The sequence below is a fragment of the Apodemus sylvaticus genome, chromosome 16 (assembly GCF_947179515.1).
Source record: "Apodemus sylvaticus chromosome 16, mApoSyl1.1, whole genome shotgun sequence".
NCBI classification, from domain to species: Eukaryota; Metazoa; Chordata; class Mammalia; order Rodentia; family Muridae; genus Apodemus; species Apodemus sylvaticus.
In genome coordinates, this window is record NC_067487.1 from 56,598,929 (window position 1) to 56,619,079 (window position 20,151).

At 35.9% G+C, this 20,151-nt stretch overlaps 1 protein-coding gene across 2 annotated transcripts; it reads left to right on the forward strand.

Moving 5' to 3' along the window:
* Positions 1-6: 6 nt before the first annotated feature.
* Positions 7-18,217, forward strand: Ppwd1 (peptidylprolyl isomerase domain and WD repeat containing 1). 2 transcript variants are annotated; one of them, XM_052160033.1, is made up of 12 exons: positions 145-231; positions 503-722; positions 3,510-3,612; positions 3,995-4,095; positions 4,241-4,361; positions 6,255-6,702; positions 9,381-9,571; positions 10,185-10,374; positions 14,111-14,292; positions 15,674-15,755; positions 16,460-16,642; positions 17,833-18,217. In XM_052160033.1, exons 3-12 carry the CDS (start codon positions 3,557-3,559, stop codon positions 17,974-17,976), a joined length of 1,698 nt encoding a protein of 565 aa, XP_052015993.1. In that variant the 5' UTR covers positions 145-231; positions 503-722; positions 3,510-3,556; the 3' UTR covers positions 17,977-18,217. The 2 variants fall into 2 exon arrangements, with proteins under 2 accessions (XP_052015992.1, XP_052015993.1); XM_052160032.1 differs by lacking the exon at positions 503-722 and having other exon boundaries at positions 7-231.
* The last annotated feature ends 1,934 nt before the right edge of the window (positions 18,218-20,151 follow it).

Genomic DNA, 20,151 nt, shown 5'->3' on the forward strand with positions numbered 1-20,151 from the left:
TCGGTTGTCGCGCCTCTTCTGACGCCTCAGACAACATGGCGGCAGAGAGTGGTAGCGATTCGCAGCTGAGGAGAAGAAGGCGCCGGGACCCTGAGGGATCCGAAAAAACGGAACTGAGCGAGCGAGAACCGGCCCTGGCAGTGGCGGGGAGCGAAGGAAATGATGATGAGAATGAAGAGCGCTGGGTCGGGCCTTTACCGGTGGAGGCAACACTTGCCAAGAAGAGGAAAGGTAGCTGCGGAGAGCCGGCGAGCAAGCTGGACGGCTACTCTGGCGGAGTGGGAGGGTTGATCTCAAGCACGCCCGCCAGCGGGAGTGAGATTGTGGGTTTGTGCACTTAGAATGGACGGGCTTTACTGCATTTCCTCCCTAAATAGTGAGTTGGTGTTAGCATGGCGTGTTTTTCAAAGAAGGTAACGCTGTTGATTCCTGACTATCAGAGATGCTGCAAACTAGTACTTGTCTGTATTTCTGTGTTTGGATGCTTTTATTGACCTCATAGCTGCCTTGTGAAGTTGGAATTCCGAATAATGATTGAGGAGGTGTGGAAAGGAGCTCTCAGAATCATAAAGACTTTAAATTTTCAACCCTGACTCGTCTAGTAAAGAATTTTCAAACTCAGGGAAAGTTGCTTAAGCTACCTGGATTTGAAGCCATACTCGAGACAAAATAGAAGTGCTTTGCCACTAATGTGAATAAAAACAAGATTTTATATATTGAAGGTTGGTAAAGGGATAACATTTACTGGTTTAAAGACTTCTCTAGGAACTTGTTCGTAAATGTCTTAGACAGGGGTGTGTGTGTGTGTGTGTGTGCGCGCGCGCGCGCGCGCGCGCTTGCTTCTCAATTCTGACTGTGAAACAACTTAAAACCTTTTATTTTCAGAACAAAGCCCAAACTCCTTAACTTGTAATACGAGGCTTTTTGTTTCTCTTTTCTTCCCCATGCAGGGCTCCCAATTCTGTCCATTCTCAAAACCCTACCTTGTCCTTGAGCTCGACCTCTACTTACCTGTCCAGATACTGTGCAGTGTCTCTCTCCGGAATCATTTCTCTCCTTTAACCTCGCTAGCCTTGTAACAGGGCTGGGTTTTAGGTGCGGTGTTTTTTGAACATCGTAGAGTTCGTAGTTAGCTCCTTGCTTTTTCTGCCCAATCCTGTTTTTACAACTCCGTGGCACTTACTACTTTTTGTAGTTGTGTATTTATTCATGTGACTTTCTGAACACTGCTAGACTAAGCATGTAAGAACAAGGATCGTGCACCTTCTGCTCCAACACTTGATACAAATTTAACGAATATTTTATGACATTTGCGCTTTTATTATTTCAGTTAAATATTACAAGTACTGCTTAGGTGGAAGGAATGGGGGAAATTTAGGAAGGAAAACAAAACAAAATAAAAAAAACAGAAATTGAAATGCTGACATAGGAAACAAGTGTCTTATAAACAATAGAGTTGAGACAAGAATAGGTATATCATGTGAAAAAAATCTATTTCTTTAGCCTGCCAGATTTTTTTTTTTAAGCCAGCCAATGTAATATCGTGAGGAGGGAAAAAAAACTGAAAATACATACAAAAGAATTGTTACAAAAATATCATGTAAAACTTTATCTAAAATGACAAGTGTTTAATAATTTAAAATTTTTGGAAATGGAGCCAAGATTAGACTTTTGTGTGTACACTTTCACAGTGTTATATGGTTGGTTGTCAGTACATTAAACCATTTTTAAATATCAGTAGTAGTAGTGTTTTAGGTAGGACTGTTTTGCCTGCATGTATGCCATATGGGTGTCTGGTACCCAAGGAGTCCAGAAGAGGGAGGGCATCACTGGATCTGGAGTTAAAGATGGAAGAGCGCCAGTGCTCTTCTGAGCCTTCTACCTGACCCAAATTAAGCTGTATTTAATATTTTATCTGTTCTTATTGTGTGTTGGTGGGACTAGAGAGGCAGGAACACATAGACTTAGTACAAGAGTGGAGGACAGAGGACAAGCTTCTAGAGTTGGTTCTCTGCATCTACCTTTGTGTGGTGTCTAAGGATTAAACTCAGGTTGCTAGAAGCAAGCATCTTTACTCTGAGCCATCTTGCCTGTCTTAAACTATTTCTCAAGCAAAATAATTATGCCTTTCTCTTTCTTTAGTGCATGTTCCCTCAAATATATTCAAATGAATTAGGGAACAACAAAAGGAATCTGGAACAGATAGGAAAATATTTATTATAGCAGATTCCAACAAACAACAGCATTAAAAAGATAATGGAGTATCACTTTTATGAAAATGCCAAAATAAGCAGCCCAGGCTTGGTTTAAGCTCCAAATGTTCCTAGGCACTTCCTGTCCTAGTGTGTGTGGCCCTCAATTTCATTATCCTGAGTTCTTAGAATTAATGCTGGAATTCTAATTAATAACCTAGCTCCAAGCTGAGAACTGAAGAAGGGAAGAAAGAAAAACTTTTAAAAGATATATATATATAAATTATCACAAAATATTAGTCCTAACCCTTAATATACAGTTGCTGCCATTAAGCAAATGTTTGGAGGCACATGTAAGAATGGGGATTCTGTTACTCAAAAAAAAAAATCATGGAAAAGCAGTTTGTCATACATAATTTTGAGTGTGCAGTATAGCAGTAACAAGAACCTAACAGTTTGTCATGTTTAATTTGCCAGCTTTATATAAGCAAGTGTGATCTTTTTATTTGGAAACAATACATTTTTTAGAAAAAAATTATACTAGTAAACTTGATCATGGCTCATCATAAAATTAAGATTTTTTTGATGTTCATCGATTTTCCATTTTTCTAGATTTCCCATTGTTATAATCTTAGAAAACTATCTGAAAGGCACTCAACTAGATTTGTTAGGATTTGCTCAGCTATAAACATCTAAGTGTTTTACTTGTTTTCGTGCTTCAGGTCTTTATTATGATTCTTCAATAGAGGAATGGTGTCTTCAAACATACATCTTACAAATAGCTGTCAGCTTTTGTTAAATTAACACTTCTGGTTTCTATGTGATTATAGAAATTGTTATTTTCCTAAAGCTTTATATTTCTTTAAACATTCATAGAGCCAGACCACTCACAATTATCAAAACCTTTGAAACAGGAGCTATCGGTATAGCTCAGTTGTGAGAAGCACTTGCTGATTCTCCAGAAAACCTAAATTTGATTCCCAGGACCCACATGAAACTGCTCATAGACCAGCTGTAATTCTAGTCCAGATAGATTCAACATCCTCTGTTGGCCTCATTGGGTACCTGTACACACCTGACATACCCTGGAACAGACATAAACTCTTTGAAATAGTTTTCATATAATCCCAGGGAACCTATCATAGTAACTTCTGAAATAATAAAAGTTATGACTGGTATTAACAAATAATGGATTTTTGTATCCCATATGTTTATTGAAAGAAATTATAATGTAGAAGGTAATATGAAAATTTATAAAATTCTAAATAATCATGTTAATTTCATTCATTAAAAATACTTTTTTACCTCCTTCCCCAGTTCTAGAGTTCGAGAGAGTCTATCTTGACAATCTCCCCAGTGCATCCATGTATGAGCGCAGTTACATGCACAGAGATGTTATCACACATGTGGTATGCACCAAGTAAGTATGTCATACTTTGTTTTTTTACTATTTTAATTTTATGCTCTATGTATGAGTGTTTTGCATATGTCTCTGCACCACCTGCATGCCAGGTACCTGCAGAAGCCAAAAGAGTGCATTAGATCTCTCCGAATCAGCATTGCAGACCTTACACTGTAATCTGCCATGTAGGTGTTAGGAATTAAACTCGGGTCCCCTTAAACAGCAGCCAATGCTCTCAACTAGTGAGCTGCCTCTCCTGCCCCAAGTATGTCATAGTATACATTCTTAAAAAACAAAAAGCCTATTGAAGGAGTCAAATACTGTTAGTCAATGTTTGCTTTGACATTACTCAGCTCTGTTTTGGAAGGTAACTTTAATTTGTTTTTTTTAATGTATACAGAACAGATTTTATTATAACCGCCAGTCATGATGGGCATGTTAAATTTTGGAAAAAAATAGAAGAAGGAATTGAGTTTGTTAAACATTTTCGTAGTCACCTTGGTAAGAACTTTATAATTTTTTTGTAGATCCTGTTTAAGCTGTACTGTTTTTAAATTCCTTTAAAATATTGTGCTGTTTTCCTTTGAGTTGTGGGTCTTTATTTTATTTCTTTACCAGAATGTTTTACTTTTATTTTTTGAAATAGGAATTATTGAGAGTATTGCAGTTAGCTCTGAGGGAGCATTGTTCTGTTCTGTCGGTGATGATAAAGCAATGAAGGTGTTTGATGTAGTGAACTTTGACATGATCAATATGCTGAAGCTTGGGTAAGTGTTTTATAAAGTGTGTGTGTGTGTATTTAACTTAGTAATGTACATGTAAACTAAACTTTACCATATCACGGGCTATTTTTGAACAGACTATATTATCTTATCAGTTGTGGATTTACATAGAAAAGTCAGGGAACATCCTTGTGTTGTTTGGAGGCTTCTTCTTTTTTCATTCAAGTTTCTTTTTGTTATTTGTTTGTTGACATACAGTTTCTCTGTGTAGCCCTGGCTATCCTGAAACTTGTTCTGTTGATCAGGATGGCCTAAAACTAAGAGATCCACCTTGAAATTTTCAAACAGTGTTATGACAAAGATTCATCATATCCAGCTAATACTACTTAGTAAATTGAAGACCCATCATGTCAAACTGCTGATAGAATAAATTTCTTGCAATATTATACTTACTTTGAAGGTACATGTATATTTATATGGCTCATAGATAAGTTTAAAATTTGCTATTGATTTTAAACTTGAGAGTATATTGATACTGATGTTCAAATTATGTGGTTTAATAGTACAGAAATAAGACTTGCACATTGTTTTAAGCATGATTTTTTTTAAAAGATAACATACTAATTATCTATATCCAAATAAATATTAATGTAAAAGTCATACCGTTATTAGAATGTTTGGGAACTTGCTTTGCTTGAAAGACATAAGCACAGACCTTAAGCTACACAACTTTAAAAACAAGCTTTTACCCCCACAGAGCCAAGGTTTGATGAAAGCAATTTCGTTTCTTATGAGGGCTGTCTTCCTGCTTCTTAGCATTTCCTCATTTGGTTAAAGAAGGCAGGAGTTGGGGCAGATGAAGTCAAGGGCTCATTAGATTAGGCACTCATCCTTATGAGCTCATTTAGTCCTAAATCTAGAAAGGTTTAGCTCATTTTGATAGTCCTAGAGAGTATATAAAAAGTCCTACTATGGACTGAATTATGTCTATAAACAAATCTAAACTTTGGAATATGTAATCAGATTTTATGAGCCACAAAAGAAAGCCAGTGTTACTCTATTTGACTAGATTTACCTAACTTGACCTTTTCTTATTTCCCAGTTTGTTTCCCCAGACATTTGCTATTTTTGACAGTAACAAATAATTGAGCATTAGCTCTTTGAGAATTCTCAAAAGAGTCGATTTCAGAACTGATAGAAGTTCTAAATCAAGAGTTCAAGAAAGGTTCTGAGTATCAACACCATGGTGACTGGTATAACATTGTAACTTTAAAACTGACTACTTTGCAGGAGAAAACATATATTAAAAGTTTGGTATGTAGACTAAATACATCAAGTTCATTTTTGCACATTGTTCATCATAGAACATGTCCAGTGCTTACAGTTTTAATATCAAGATAAGGCAATAGTTTTCTTTTAAGCATAGTCAGAATCTAACTATTTTGATTATAAATGTCCCAAGAATGTATTTACAAAGTATACTATTACATGCTAACCTATTAAAAAGTTTTACATATAAACTGTTTATAGACACCCAACACCTCAGAATACCTTAAGGTCCAGATATGATTAAGTTTTCTAACTACGCAACCAAAATAAGTTTACAGTTCTCCTCTTGTGGATTGGTGTCATCATAGTTATTGTTGTTACACTGAAGACAGTAAAAAGGGAATTCAGCACTGGGGTATAGTTCAGAGGTGGAGCGAGCACTTCCTATGCACAAGGCCCTGGATTCTATTCCTAGTACGGCAAGAAGAAAAAGATTAAAAAGAAATTTAGTAGCTATTCTGAATAGTTCCTCCCTGTCTTTTACATTTAAGCAAAGAATCCCAAACTTCCTAATAGTTGGCCAGAGCATTTTGATTTGAATGATGGGCTATGGAGGGATGCAGATTGTATTGACCTTTTTTTTTCCTTCTCAATTTGTATCGGCTTTAGCTATTTTCCTGGACAATGTGAGTGGATATATTGCCCAGGAGATGCCATATCTTCAGTTGCTGCTTCTGAGAAGAGTACAGGAAAAATTTTCATTTATGATGGTCGAGGAGATAACCAGCCACTTCATATTTTTGATAAACTCCATGTATCCCCTCTTACTCAAATAAGACTAAACCCAGTTTACAAAGCAGTGGTGTCTTCTGACAAATCCGGAATGATTGAGTACTGGACTGGACCACCGCATGAATATAAATTCCCTAAAAATGTGAACTGGGAGTATAAAACAGACACAGATTTATATGAATTTGCCAAGTGTAAGGCATATCCAACCAGCATATGCTTTTCGCCTGATGGGAAGAAAATAGGAACCATTGGATCAGACAGAAAAGTTAGAATTTTCAGGTTTTTAACTGGAAAACTCATGAGGGTCTTTGATGAATCATTAAGTGTAAGTACAATTAAGTCAGATTTTACTTTTCTAATAGTCTATGTTTTGCTGTTTCATAAAGGATATTTCTCTACATAGATGCATATTGATGGTTACTTTCTCTTACCACATTAAAGAAACTATTCAGTTGTCTTTAATCTTGTATTGATGCTCTTCTCTCCATTGATCAAGTGATATTTCTTCACTATTGTTCTCAGCATTTGTTGAGGTGACACCACTGATGTCACAAGAGGAGATCAAGAAAAGTAAAGCCATGACAGAAGTTAAAATTCAGAATGAGAACTTGGCAAAAGAAAACAAAGTTTCAGTTAAACTAATTATTTGCAATACCAAACATAAGTATAAGTGTGTGCATAGAAATTAGTAATAACTAGCATCCCACATTCTACAGGGGTGCTTTTTTTGGATTTGGGAGATGGCTGCCTAAAGTGGAAGAACTGCAGTGACTTAAGACTATGCAACTAGTCTAGTATAACAGAAATTGAATGTGAGATTTTATATGTTAGTATTTATTAGCTGAGATATTCAGGATCCACTGCATGTGTCAGTGCAGTTGTAAATCATGGAGGCCATACTTTGAATGCCAGAATATTGTAAAAAGATGCTATGGAAGCGTTTGACAAATTGCGTATTTATGAAAGGTATTTATATGGATAGATGGCTGTCTGTAGAACTTACATCTTGAAAGCTAAGTAAGTTTTAAGCAAAAATAATCATGAATCTCCCACTACTAAAATCTAGTCCAGCATTCTAGGTAATTTTGGGTACATAAATAAACTGTACGTAGAGACAAGAATGCTGAACTGTAAGATCATGCATTCATGACTCAAACTCTTAAGATACCTCTTGTTTTTGTAGTTCTATATATTTATCTTTCTTCCTTTGTCTAGAAAATGTTGAAATTTTAGTTAACATAAACATGAAACATATAAGTAAATGAGATATAAGTCTAGCTTATTATCATCCATAATAAAGTGTTAGCTACTGTCTGGTGTCGTACATGTCTGAAATGCTGAATAACAAGATCCTATCTTCTGTAAGGTTTTTGGAATAGGAAGAAAGAATTCATGATGTAACCCAGATTTTGAAAATGGTTCATTAAATATCAAAAGTAAACCAAATTTCCAAACTATAAATGATTCCCCTAAAAACCATTGTTTTCCAAACACATTCATCTAATATTAGTTAACTGCTCATATCAAAATGACTTGAAACAGTTTCTGATGTTCTAATTTTAATATAGCAAGATAGTAGAGTTATTTAACAGGGGGCTGGAGAGATTGCCAGTGGTCAATAGTGTTTTACTGTTCTTGCATGGGACCCTAATTCAGTTGCCAGTACCCATGATAGCTCATGTCTACCTGTGTCTACAGGTCCAAGAAATGTTACATTCTCATTTGGCCTCCACAGGCACCCACATAAATATACACAGATACATACATACATAATTTTTTGAAAAATTATTCAACAAAATGTAATATTTACCATGTATTCTTTTCATGATTCTCATACAGGATTTCACAGGCCATGTGTAGCTGAATTGCCTGTTATGAATAGCTACTATTCCAGTGACTCACTTTGTTTGTTTGTGGGAGGTGAAGAAAGGGTTTACCCTGTCATCTATGCTGGCCTGGAACTTACTGTGTAGCCCGGGCTATTCTGACTCATCTTCCGAAATGCTGAAATTACAGGTTTAGACTAGCCAGTCTACCTGCCATGTAACTTGACTCCTTGTTGTATCTAGACCAAATAGAAATGAGCCAAAAGTACTATACATATAATATTCTAAAGCAGTAATATAAAAATGATTTTCCATTTATTAGCTGTTATAGAAATGGTAATATTTTATGTATACTAGGTTGAATAAAATAAATTTTTTTACTTTATATAATGTACCTACTAACAATTTTAGTTGCTTATGTGAATTGAATTTTATTTCATTGAAAGTGCTACTCTGAGGCTTCTAAAGAGCAGGTGTATCATTTTTTTAAAGAAAGCACTAGTTATATAAACCAACTGGTTTAGTGTGTTTGTTTCTTTTTTCTTTTTTTTTTTCTTTTTTTTGGGGGGGGGGGTGTTTTCGAGACAGGATTTCTCTGTGTAGCCCTGGCTGTTCTGGAACTCACTCTGTAGACCAGGTTGGCCTCAAACTCAGAAATCCGCCTGCCTCTGCCTCCCAAGTGCTGGGATTAAAGGTGTGCGCCACCACCGCCTGGCAGTGTGTTTGTTTCTTAAGTTAAAAAATCAGTAACTATTAGTGTAATGTGTTTGAAGAAGGGGATGATGGGGATCAAACTCAGGGCCTCAAGCATTTAACCCTCAAGTCAGCTACACACCCTAACATACAGATTGATCATTTGTATGTTGTTCTGTTTGAGACTGGGATACACTCACTGTGCTCCCACCCCAGAGTTTAGACTGAGGGAATTACAGCCAGGAACAGCCCACATTGGGCTTGAACTATTTGTGATTGAAGTCAACAGTGTCTTCTTTAACTTCCTGTTTATAGGGCTTAGAATGCCTCTAAAATTGTGTGAGTATACACGTTCTTATAGGCTCTCAATGTGTTCCTTTTTTATTTAGCGCTCAGTCTTAATTTATATATGCATGTGTGAGTATGTATATAAGTATGTATGTATGTATGTAGTTATGTTGTTAATGCTTAGTTTATTTCCTAGATGTTTACTGAACTGCAGCAGATGAGGCAACAACTACCAGACATGGAATTTGGCCGACGAATGGCTGTAGAGCGTGAGCTGGAGAAAGTGGACGCTGTAAGATTAATTAATATCGTTTTTGATGAAACTGGACACTTTGTGCTATACGGAACCATGCTGGGCATTAAAGTAATAAATGTAGAAACGAATCGGTAAGCTTTAACATGATTTGTATTTTAAATGCCATTATTGGGGATCATTTCCTCCATCAGGGGAACAAGGAGAGTTTTGTTTGTTCCAAAGAGAGTGGAAAGGTCCCAAAAGCCTAACCTTAACCAAATGTTTTGACTGGATCTTTCTGTGGTCTGTCAGTTGTTTATACTCTTGTGTAAAAAGTTTCCACTTGTGTTTATAAAATAAATGGAAAGAAGATATGCTTAGTTTCAAATTTGGGGGGAATGCAGTTTCTCTTTTTTTCTTCCTTTTTTTTAAAAAAAAAAAAAGGTTCAGTCTTTGTTTTGCTTATTGATTTAAATTAGCCAGGTTCCTGTTAAATGTCGCCAAATATTTTAACCACAGAATTCAGCATCACATCCTGCTAGACATAAAGGCAGAGCTAAAATGCATAAAACCACAGTAAGTCTTTTGTGCAAATAACCCACTTGGTGTTAGTAGAATATCTACAGTCAGATACCATGTCTGAATGTGGCTACTAAGCATCCAAATTCCATTCCTGGGGCCTGCAAAAATCAACTTATCCACTGAGCCCTCTTCCCAATCTAATTCTGCCAATTGTATTAGATTAAGTTTATTTGTATTTTTCAGGTGTGTACGGATCTTAGGCAAGCAAGAAAACATTAGAGTGATGCAGCTGGCGTTGTTTCAGGGAATAGCTAAAAAACACCGAGCTGCAGCTACCATAGAGATGAAAGCTTCTGAAAACCCTGTTCTTCAGAATATTCAAGCTGACCCAACAATAGTCTGTACGTCTTTCAAAAAGAATCGATTTTATATGGTATGTGATAATCTTGGAGATGGCCATTACTTTAGTTTTTTTCTAGCCTTGATGAAAGTTATTTTGGTATATTGCTAACAAACCAATATGCCAAATGTTGGTAATGAGAGCAAACTTCCTAAACACCTGAAACACCAGCCTCTAACACTAATATTGTACAATTTTAAACTAAGACTTGATTTCTAAGTATTTCTGCATTATTTCCCTTTAGCCTGAAAGTTTTTCCAATCTGTCTTCTATTACTATTTGTACTAAGATGATAAGATACTAATAATTATGTTCATAATTTATAACAGCATTTACTTATGATTTTTAAATGTTTTTTTTCAACTTTTCACTTGAACATAGTTTCCCAGAACTTATGCAGTTTCTTTCTCTTTAGAGATTTATACACATATGTCTATCTGTGTGCATATAGAATACATGTATGTATTTCCTTTCCTTTTCATTCACTGTAGCAGTGCTATAGTAGAGCAATCTATTCCTGAAAGATCTCCCCTCCTCTGGAGGACTGAGCTGCCCCTTGTTGGGATTGTTGCTCAGTGATCATTACTTTCCCAGCACACACAAAGCCCTGGATCCGGCCCTAGCGCTGGGAGGGGAGGCCTGAGGTTGGGCTAAACCCAGTCTTCTAAATTACGTATAAAGTCACATCCATCAGGCAGTGTAGAGTAGAGTCCTCTGCCCTAGCATTATATATCCTTTACACTACAGACGACTTTCTCAGATCTAAATGGGACTCTCAGTTGTCTATAACTGGCTTTTATCCTTTCTGTGGCTTTAGCCTTTTTCCTTTTTATTTATTTCACTAACTAGACTAGATTTATTCTATTTGTAGTAATTACTATTATTTTTAACTATCCTTTCTTCCAGTCACATGTTTCCTCTCAACTAGTACTTAAGGGCTCAGCTTCAAAATCTTGTAACATGGATACTGAGTCATAATCACCTGCTTGTGTTCTTCCGATGCTTCTATCGTCTTATGAAACATGCTTTTGGGGGTACACATCAATAATCTGTGTTGGGAGAAATGGGGGTATCTAAGACACTGCTTTCTTCCTCCAGATGATTTAAAGTTAACAAATAGAGACTACTGTGATTGCACTATTGTGTGCCTAAAGTTTAATCAAATGGCTGACCTGGTAGAGTATGCTCACGCTTCTGATGTCTCTGAATTGTCAACCTCTGAGAGGCGTTCCAGCTAACATAATTGATAAACTTATGACTTAGCAGTTGCCCATCCCAGTCAAGCTTTTAACCTAACATAGATAAATTCTTTAACATGAGAATTTTTCTTACAACTTTCAGAGTCATAATTTAAAACTCATTAATTATGCTAATTCAAAATAGGTGGTCTGGTTTTGACCTGTAATTTAGCTACTAATGACGTTAAAGTTATCAAAGATAATTCTTGACACGTACAGTTTTTATCCACTTCATGAAAAAATTTTAGTTTTTTCTTTTTTTTTGGATTTTTTTTTTTCGAGACAGGGTTTCTCTGTATAGCCCTGGCTGTCCTAGAACTCACTCTATAGACCAGGCTGGCCTCAGACATGGCTGAGGCCATGGCTGAGGCTGCCTGCCTCTGCCTCCCAGAGTGCTGGGATTACAGGCGTGCACCACCACCGCCCTGCTAAAATTTTAGTTCTTAAGTTACTTGGCTTTCTTTCCCCAGCTTACTTTAGATGGTTGAAATATGCATGCTCATTTTTAATGTTTGAAGAAGCAGAGGAATTTTTATTAGAAGTTTCATTTAGGCAACATTATGAATTTTCTTTCATTATTATCAAATGTCTGCATCCTTAAACAATGCTAAGAAGTAACATTTATGAACTTTATAGTCTGTTTTAAACCCACTATCTTGAAATAAAAGTATTGTATAAATTCATATAGTATATCCATAAATCCCTATTAGTGAGAAAATGAAAATTTTTTGCTTTGTTCAAGTGACATAATTACTAACTGGCAGAAATAGATTTTATATGCAGGTCATCTGCTTCTGAAAAGTAAGTAACAAGATTCTGGCTGTGACTAGAAGACTAATGAACTATGGGAAATACAAGCTAGCTCGTTACATGTGTAACCAAGAGAATTTCAACCCAAAGGAGACTATCTCATTTGAGAATAATTTAATTGCTTTACCTGTCTTATGTTGGAGATGATCCCTACAATGTGGATTGCTTTTTTTGTTCAATTAAAATATAATTATGTCATTTTCCCCTTTCTGTTTTCTCCTTCCAACCCTCCCTATTACTTCCTTCCTTTCTCCTTCTCAAATGTGTGGTTTCCTTATTATTGTTACACACACATATATAACATTATATATATATTTCATATATATAAATGCATAAATGTATAGTTTCCTTAGTCCTTTTAATGTCACTTGCATGTATATGATTTTAGAGCTAATTGGTATTGGATAACCAATTAGAGGGTTCCTCTGTGAGGAAAACTACTTCTCTTGCTTTCAACATCCCTTAACTGCATCCCTGCAGATCTTTAAAGCTGAGGACCTGAGAGACCTCCCTATTCCATGTGTGCATGTCTACTGGCACTGTACTTATTCACATCTTATTAAGTAGCTATATTGTTAAGATACCATGGGTGATGCTGCCCTATCATTTCTGGGAATTATAATTTACAGCAAATTCCCTGGCCTTTGGTTCCTACAGTCTTACTGCCCCTTCCGCCTCTTCCATGTTCTCTCAGCCTTAGGTACAAGAGTTACATTGCAGAAGTATCCACTGGAACTTGGCACTATCTGATCACTTGCTTTCTGCATTTTTGAGGTGGTGGTGGTGGTGGTGGTGGTGGTGGTGGTGGTGGGTGGTGGTTTTTTAATTTCCATCTGTTGCAAAGAGAAAGGGTATTTTTTGTTTTGGGTTGGGTTTGGTTTGGTTTTTTTTTTTCTTTTTTTTTTTTTGGAATGACATGTATACTTATCTGTGGCTTAAAGAATAGGTATTTAGAATACAGTTAGAAATTATTCTGGTGTTCTAAATTGATGGTTTAAGGTTCTCCTGTAAGATCCATGACCACCTACCCTAGGAAGTTGGGCTTCCATTACTGGACATGATTTCCCTCCTCTTGTGTGGACCTTAAGTGCAATTAGACAGCTGTTGGATCCTCCAAGATATGTGTGCCGCTATTGCACCGTAAGATATCATGCATGCTGACCACTGTGGTAGGTACTAGGTATCACAGTGAGGTAGACTGTTGGTCTCTCTCCTCCTTCCAGTACTCATCCTTAGGGTGGAGACTTTCAGCTCAAACCTAGCTCAGATCTCAGTCCTGTGTTCAAAGTGCCTTGACTTCAACCTGAGAGGCAGCCATAGCAATAACCTATATTGTTTGGGTGGTTTCCTGGGCTCGATGACCAACAACTTATATCTGGAACTGAGATATTTTTTTGTAAGTCTATGGTTTTGGGGGGTAGCACTGCCAGCCCAAATTGTATAACTTCATTTAAATTATACATCTATACACATACACTTATATATGCTATATATGCATTTTTAGGTGAATAAAAATGCAGTTAAAGCTACCCTCCCCATTTTCCCCTTTTCCCTTCATATCCCACTATTCCCCTCTCTAGCACAGGGTTCCTTTTTACTTTCCTGGTTTCTGAGGTTATTAATCCAGGTGAATTCTTACTTTCCTTAAAAAGTAAAATTTTATTTGTAAGTTTTTACTTGGTAAGTTGTTTAATTCAGCTTCTCATATTTTCTTTCTTCAGTTTACCAAACGAGAACCAGAAGACACAAAAAGTGCAGATTCTGACAGAGATGTTTTTAATGAGAAACCTTCTAAAGAAGAAGTCATGGCAGCTACTCAAGCTGAAGGGCCAAAGCGAGTTTCAGATAGTGCCATTGTCCACACAAGCATGGGAGACATTCACATCAAACTTTTTCCTGTTGAGTACGTATAACTTTTGTTGACTTACATAAATACCACATCAATGTGTATATTTGGAGAGTAACTTAAATTTGTTGCTTTTGTGAATTTTGAATTATTTATTTGGATAAAACATTTAATCCTTAACATTCTGATACCTAAGTTCTTCTTTCAATGTAGGCTTATTGTGAGGACAAAATATGCTGGCTCTGAAAGTGCTGCCAGTGATAAGACAGTTCTATGCACAAGGCCTTGTTCAGTCGCCAGCACCACACAGAACAGCAGGCTGTGTAGGGGAATGGTAAAGATACTAAGTGTGTACTACTGTGATCAGTGACTGAATGACCAGCTAGGTTTTATGGGGATTTTTGTAGACAACTTTACTCCCAAAGCAAATTCTTCACATAAGGATAATAATTTTTCTTTTTTGGTATTTGTTAGATAACTATAATTTTAAAAGTGAATTCCAATGAACAACATAAGAACTTTAAATTATCTCTACAGTTGAAAACTCTTCTGTCCAGTTAAAATATTTGTAAAATACATTATTAATACCAAATATAATAGTATTATCTCTAGCTTTCCTGGACCTAAAAGAGATGATGTCTTTTATAATGTTCTCAATCAAAAGTTTTGAATATAATAATTTGGTACTAAGTAAAGAACTAGGCAGTTATAGATTCTTGAACAGTTCCATTTCAACTGCTTGGTGCATATGCATTTTTGAACCTGTTGCATGAGTACTTGAGGCAATATTCTCTTGATTCCCCTTTTTATCCTCAGATCTGAGAGAAGTATTGTGTAATAATGAAAAAAATCATTTAATAATTTTATGAGATTAGTAATAGACTAAATTTCCTACTTAGTGAATGATTGTCATTTAAAGTTGATTAAATTTAGAAGATACTGTTTCTATGAATAAGTGCAGGAATCACTGAACTATAACATTGTTTTTATAAGAAAATTATTTTTCCAAGAAATAAATATTACCAAGTATGTATCTTTTTCTTATTCGTTTGTTTTAATTTTTGAGACAAGACAGGGCTTCTCTATGTAGTCCTATCCTAGACAAGGCTGGTTTCAAACTCAGAGTTCTGCTTGCCTATGCCTCCTGTGTGCTGTAATTAAAGGTGTGTACCACCATTCCTGGCTGCATGTGTGTATATTAAGGTGTTGTCCTTGGCTTTTTAAACTGCTAAATGACCTTGAAATACCATTATCATTAAAATAAGCAGTCCTGTAAAGCTAGAACGTGAGAATACGCTACCCACCGCTTCCCACTGTCATTTGTCCTGAGATCAGGTTAGTCCTGATGTGTTTAGAAGATCCTGAGAACATTAGAAAATGGAACTTCAAAAAAAAAAATAAAATTCAATTATTTTTTATTTTTAATTATATATTATAGGTGTCCCAAGACTGTGGAAAACTTCTGTGTTCATAGCAGAAATGGGTATTACAATGGGCATACATTCCACCGTATAATTAAGGTAAATTATACATCTCATGTGATTTAAATGAAAGTAGGTTATTGTATAACAAAAGCTTAAGTCTCATGAATCCTTCTTTAAACATACCACTTTATTAAAAGATAAGACAAAAATGGGTGGTGGAAGCCAAAATGAGTGTGTGCTCATGAATGTAAAGAATGTGTCAAGAGATGTATACTGACCTAGTAGCTAAATAAGACAGAGAGCTGGAAAATAGAAGAGCAATAATGACATGCAACCTCTGAGAACCTGAGGAAGAGTGACCCTGGTCCCAGGATTTTGTTCAGCATTGCACAGTGATTGGTTACTGGTAGGTCAGAAATGACAAAAGGAAAAATCAGACACTAAAGCTCTAATGTAGCTAGAAAAATGGTCCACTAGGAAAGCCAGAGTATTTGAGGAATGGAAAGGGATGAGCATGAGAGCAATTGTATAAGGCACAAGAGACTAAATCTTCTAACTTTCTGTGGACTGTTAGGAAAGATAATATATTTGCATTTTTGTTTCAGTAGTTGAATAAGTAGTGATTCAGCAATGGAAATCTAATATCCAAACTTACTATGGGGTTAATGTAGTGATGAAATAATTTAAGGAATTTGGAAGATTTCACTGGCTATAAAGCTCTCTTGATAGAGATAAAAACTACACTCATATACCCAGATTACATATAAAAGTAAGGTACTGTTTTTATACTTTGTTACCAGGGCTTCATGATTCAGACAGGAGATCCAACAGGTACTGGTATGGGAGGAGAAAGCATATGGGGAGGAGAGTTTGAGGATGAATTCCACTCGACATTACGACATGACAGACCGTACACACTCAGCATGGCCAATGCTGGGTCAAATACAAACGGATCCCAGTTTTTCATAACGGTAGTACCAACGGTGAGTATAATGCATTATCTATAAATGAAGGTTTATGGTTTATCATCTGAGAATGTAAGTTTCACTAGGTATCTGCATTATTCTGTTCTCCTACTATTATATCTGTCCAGATGGAAGATGAAAATTTATACTATGTAACAACTGAATTTAGAAAACACTACTTCTGTCTAATAGGAAATACAATGTTTTATGGTCAAGGTACTCTGTTCTGCCACTACTAACTTTTTGCAACATGAAACAAATTATTTCACCTGTCCTGGCCATTTCCTCATCCTTACAATATTTAGTGCTTTTTATTTTTAAAAAATCATATATTAAGCTAGCCCAAGCTGGCCTTTAACCTGCAGCTCTCCTACGTCAGCATCAACCTGTCAAATGCGGGCATCACAGATGTCTCGGACCATGTTTAGCTGCATCCTTTGATTAGAGAAATTAAGATCGTAATCTCCCAATTTTAAACTGAAATCGTCACATTTATTTTTTGTCTCTGAGAGTTTAAGTCATAATCAGTGGCATTCTAGACAAAAACTTTATTGCTGAATTATATCCTACAAGTCTCAGCATGGATCTGATGAAACTCAATATAAGGTTACATAACTCCTTCTTATACAGTTCTCCAAAAGCAGAAAATGAATACAGTGTAAACTAAACTATATACCAAGCAATAAAGGAAAAGGATTTCTAAGTGTCTGCTAGGCTCATGGGCTAATGTAACATTCACAGTACTTTCAGGGTTGGTGCTCCCAGTTCTTTCTCAGTAATGAGGAGAAAACACTTAACTGGATAAATCAAGTTAAGTAGTAAAACCACTATGCACCTTCTGAATTATGCCAGAGTAAGTCTTCCTAAACCATTCCAGATTGTCTCACTTTTTCATGTGACATTCTTTAGGAAAACATCTGGAATCTTATTTTCAAACCATTTAAAGTAACTTACCACTGGGTAAATATATCTTCCAACTTCATTTGGCCAAACTAATATAAAAATTAATTATAATTTTTATATCACATCCTCATCTAGTGATTTGAGCAACCAGATTGAAATTTAAATCCATTGTCAAAGTATTGTACTTTATTATAATATGTACTAAAATTAAGTGAAATTTAAATTCTCATTTGTTTGTTCACACAGTGGATGTGATTTCAAAAATTAGAGTTTACCACAATTTTCCATTTTTTTCTCCAATATAGCCTTGGCTTGATAATAAGCACACCGTGTTTGGACGAGTGACCAAAGGAATGGAGGTTGTGCAGAGGATTTCCAATGTTAAAGTCAATCCCAAAACCGATAAGCCTTATGAGGATGTCAGCATCATAAATATCACTGTCAAGTAAACTTTGTTGTTGCATTCACAAGTAAAGGGGATTGATTGATAGTAATGCAAGCCTGTTTCCACATCTGGAAGTTAAAACTTGCTGACTATGTAAATCATGTTTTAAAAGATACAACACTGTATTTTTGTATTTTTACTTAAAGGCCATTTTTTTTAAACTGCCTTTGATTTTTCTTGGAATATTTGTGATTCTGAGGGCTGACAAATTGAAATGAACTAAATAATATTCTTTTATAAGTAAATTCTGTTATGACTCAAATTTGCTATTAAGTAATGGGTTGGCACATATTTCTTCTCTTTCAAAAACATTCCCTTTTAGGTTTAGTGATCCTTTAAAAAAGGTCAAAAGGTATGTATTCCTTAATATTATAAATTATCCTTTCAAATGGAAGTGTCAAATGACTAGTTATCTGCTTTTCCTAATATAACTAAATAATCTTTTATCAAGTTATAGCTTAATTAAATCTTAAATATACCATCAAGAACAACAGAGTTTAGTATCTGACAGAAGATATGATTAGTAGAGAAAGGGTAGCTGTAAACAGGCTGCAGTGGCTCATGCCTGCATGGAAGAGGTAGAGACAGGTCAGCCTGGACTACATAATGCCAGATAACAAAGATGTTGTAACAGTAAATGAGTGTAAAGTCTACTGATTTTCTTCTTCACCTCCCTTTGCCATAACTGACTGCTAGCACCTCCCTTTGCCATAACTAACTGCTAGCAACTGGTACTGGCTTCCAGACAGCCTCCTTCAGAAACGTAGAGGAGGAGATCTCAGCAGAGCTGCTTCTGAACAGCAGCCCTGTGCCCACCACTGATCACTTTATATGGAAATGAAACCTGCAAGATTGAAAAGTCTGTCTAAATGTGCCTTACAAGTGAAGTGTGCTCTCCTTTTAAAAGGAATTTGAGCTTACTCCATTAATAACTTAGTTACATTTACCTTATTTCTTAACTACACGTGTTACACTTATCTAATCTTGCTTCATCTACTCCTAAAACCATAATGTAAAATTTTGGTAACACTGCCATGAAGTGGTAATAATGTCTCACTCCTCAAACATTAAGTATTTCACTTTCAGTTAAGAATCATATGCAACTAATTTAATTTGTTTCCAGATCATTTTATTTGAAATAGTTTATGTATCTCAGTCTGGCCTCAAAGTCTCCATGTAGCTCGTGGTCCCAAGTGATAGGATCACAGGCACATACCATCATGCCCAATTTATGCAGTACTGCTGAAGCCTGAACCCAGAGCCTTGTACATTTTACCAAGTATTCTAGCAACATGGTCTCACACTTAAGTCTGTTTTCTCCTCAATTCTGTATACAAGTATACATCAGTCTTTACTGTTACCATTTTGTAAAATGAAAACTTTTCTAATGTTATGTAGGTATTAAATACTTTTTAGTATTTAGACAAGTTTTTCAAGCTCACAAACCCCTTATACTTGGTTGGGATGGAAATGGAGTCTAGGGTTTTGTTAAGCATGCTCTCTACAACTGAGCCATATCTCTAGGCCATAAAACCACTGTAATTACAATGACATGTAATGGACCATGTAAATAGTCATTTTAAATGTGCATTATTCTCCTGTGAAACAAGCTTAAGTTTAACCTTGTATATAACCTTTAAAAAACTCAGGAATTTTGACTCTTGTTTATGTCAACAATTCAGCTTTCCCTTCAAAACAGTTTTATTTTTTTAAACCTTTTGTGAATATGCTAACTATATATAAAATAACTTATTTCAAAACCTTTGCATTATCAAATAAACCCTCTCAAACATGATAGGTAAGTCATTCTCCATTCTTATGTGTCTCAGTTTCTTTTAGGCATAGCACAAATAATGAAGTATTTCGCTTTTCCTGTGCTGGGATCAAACCTAGGACATTAACCTTGTTAGACAAGTGTTTCTTCTATTGAGCTATGCCAAGTTTTGTATTGTTTTGTTTTTGTTTGTTTCTCTGTATTTTGTTTGTTCTCTGTATAGCCCTGGCTGTCCTGGAACTCACTCTGTAGACCAGGCTAGCCTCGAACTCAGAAACTGGCCTTGAACTCAGAAATCAGCACTTGGCTTCCCAAGTGCTGGGATTAAGGTGTATGCCACCACCGCCTGGCTTATGCCAAGTTTTAATTATGACCTATGACCTAAGTTGTTAACTTGCGTGATAC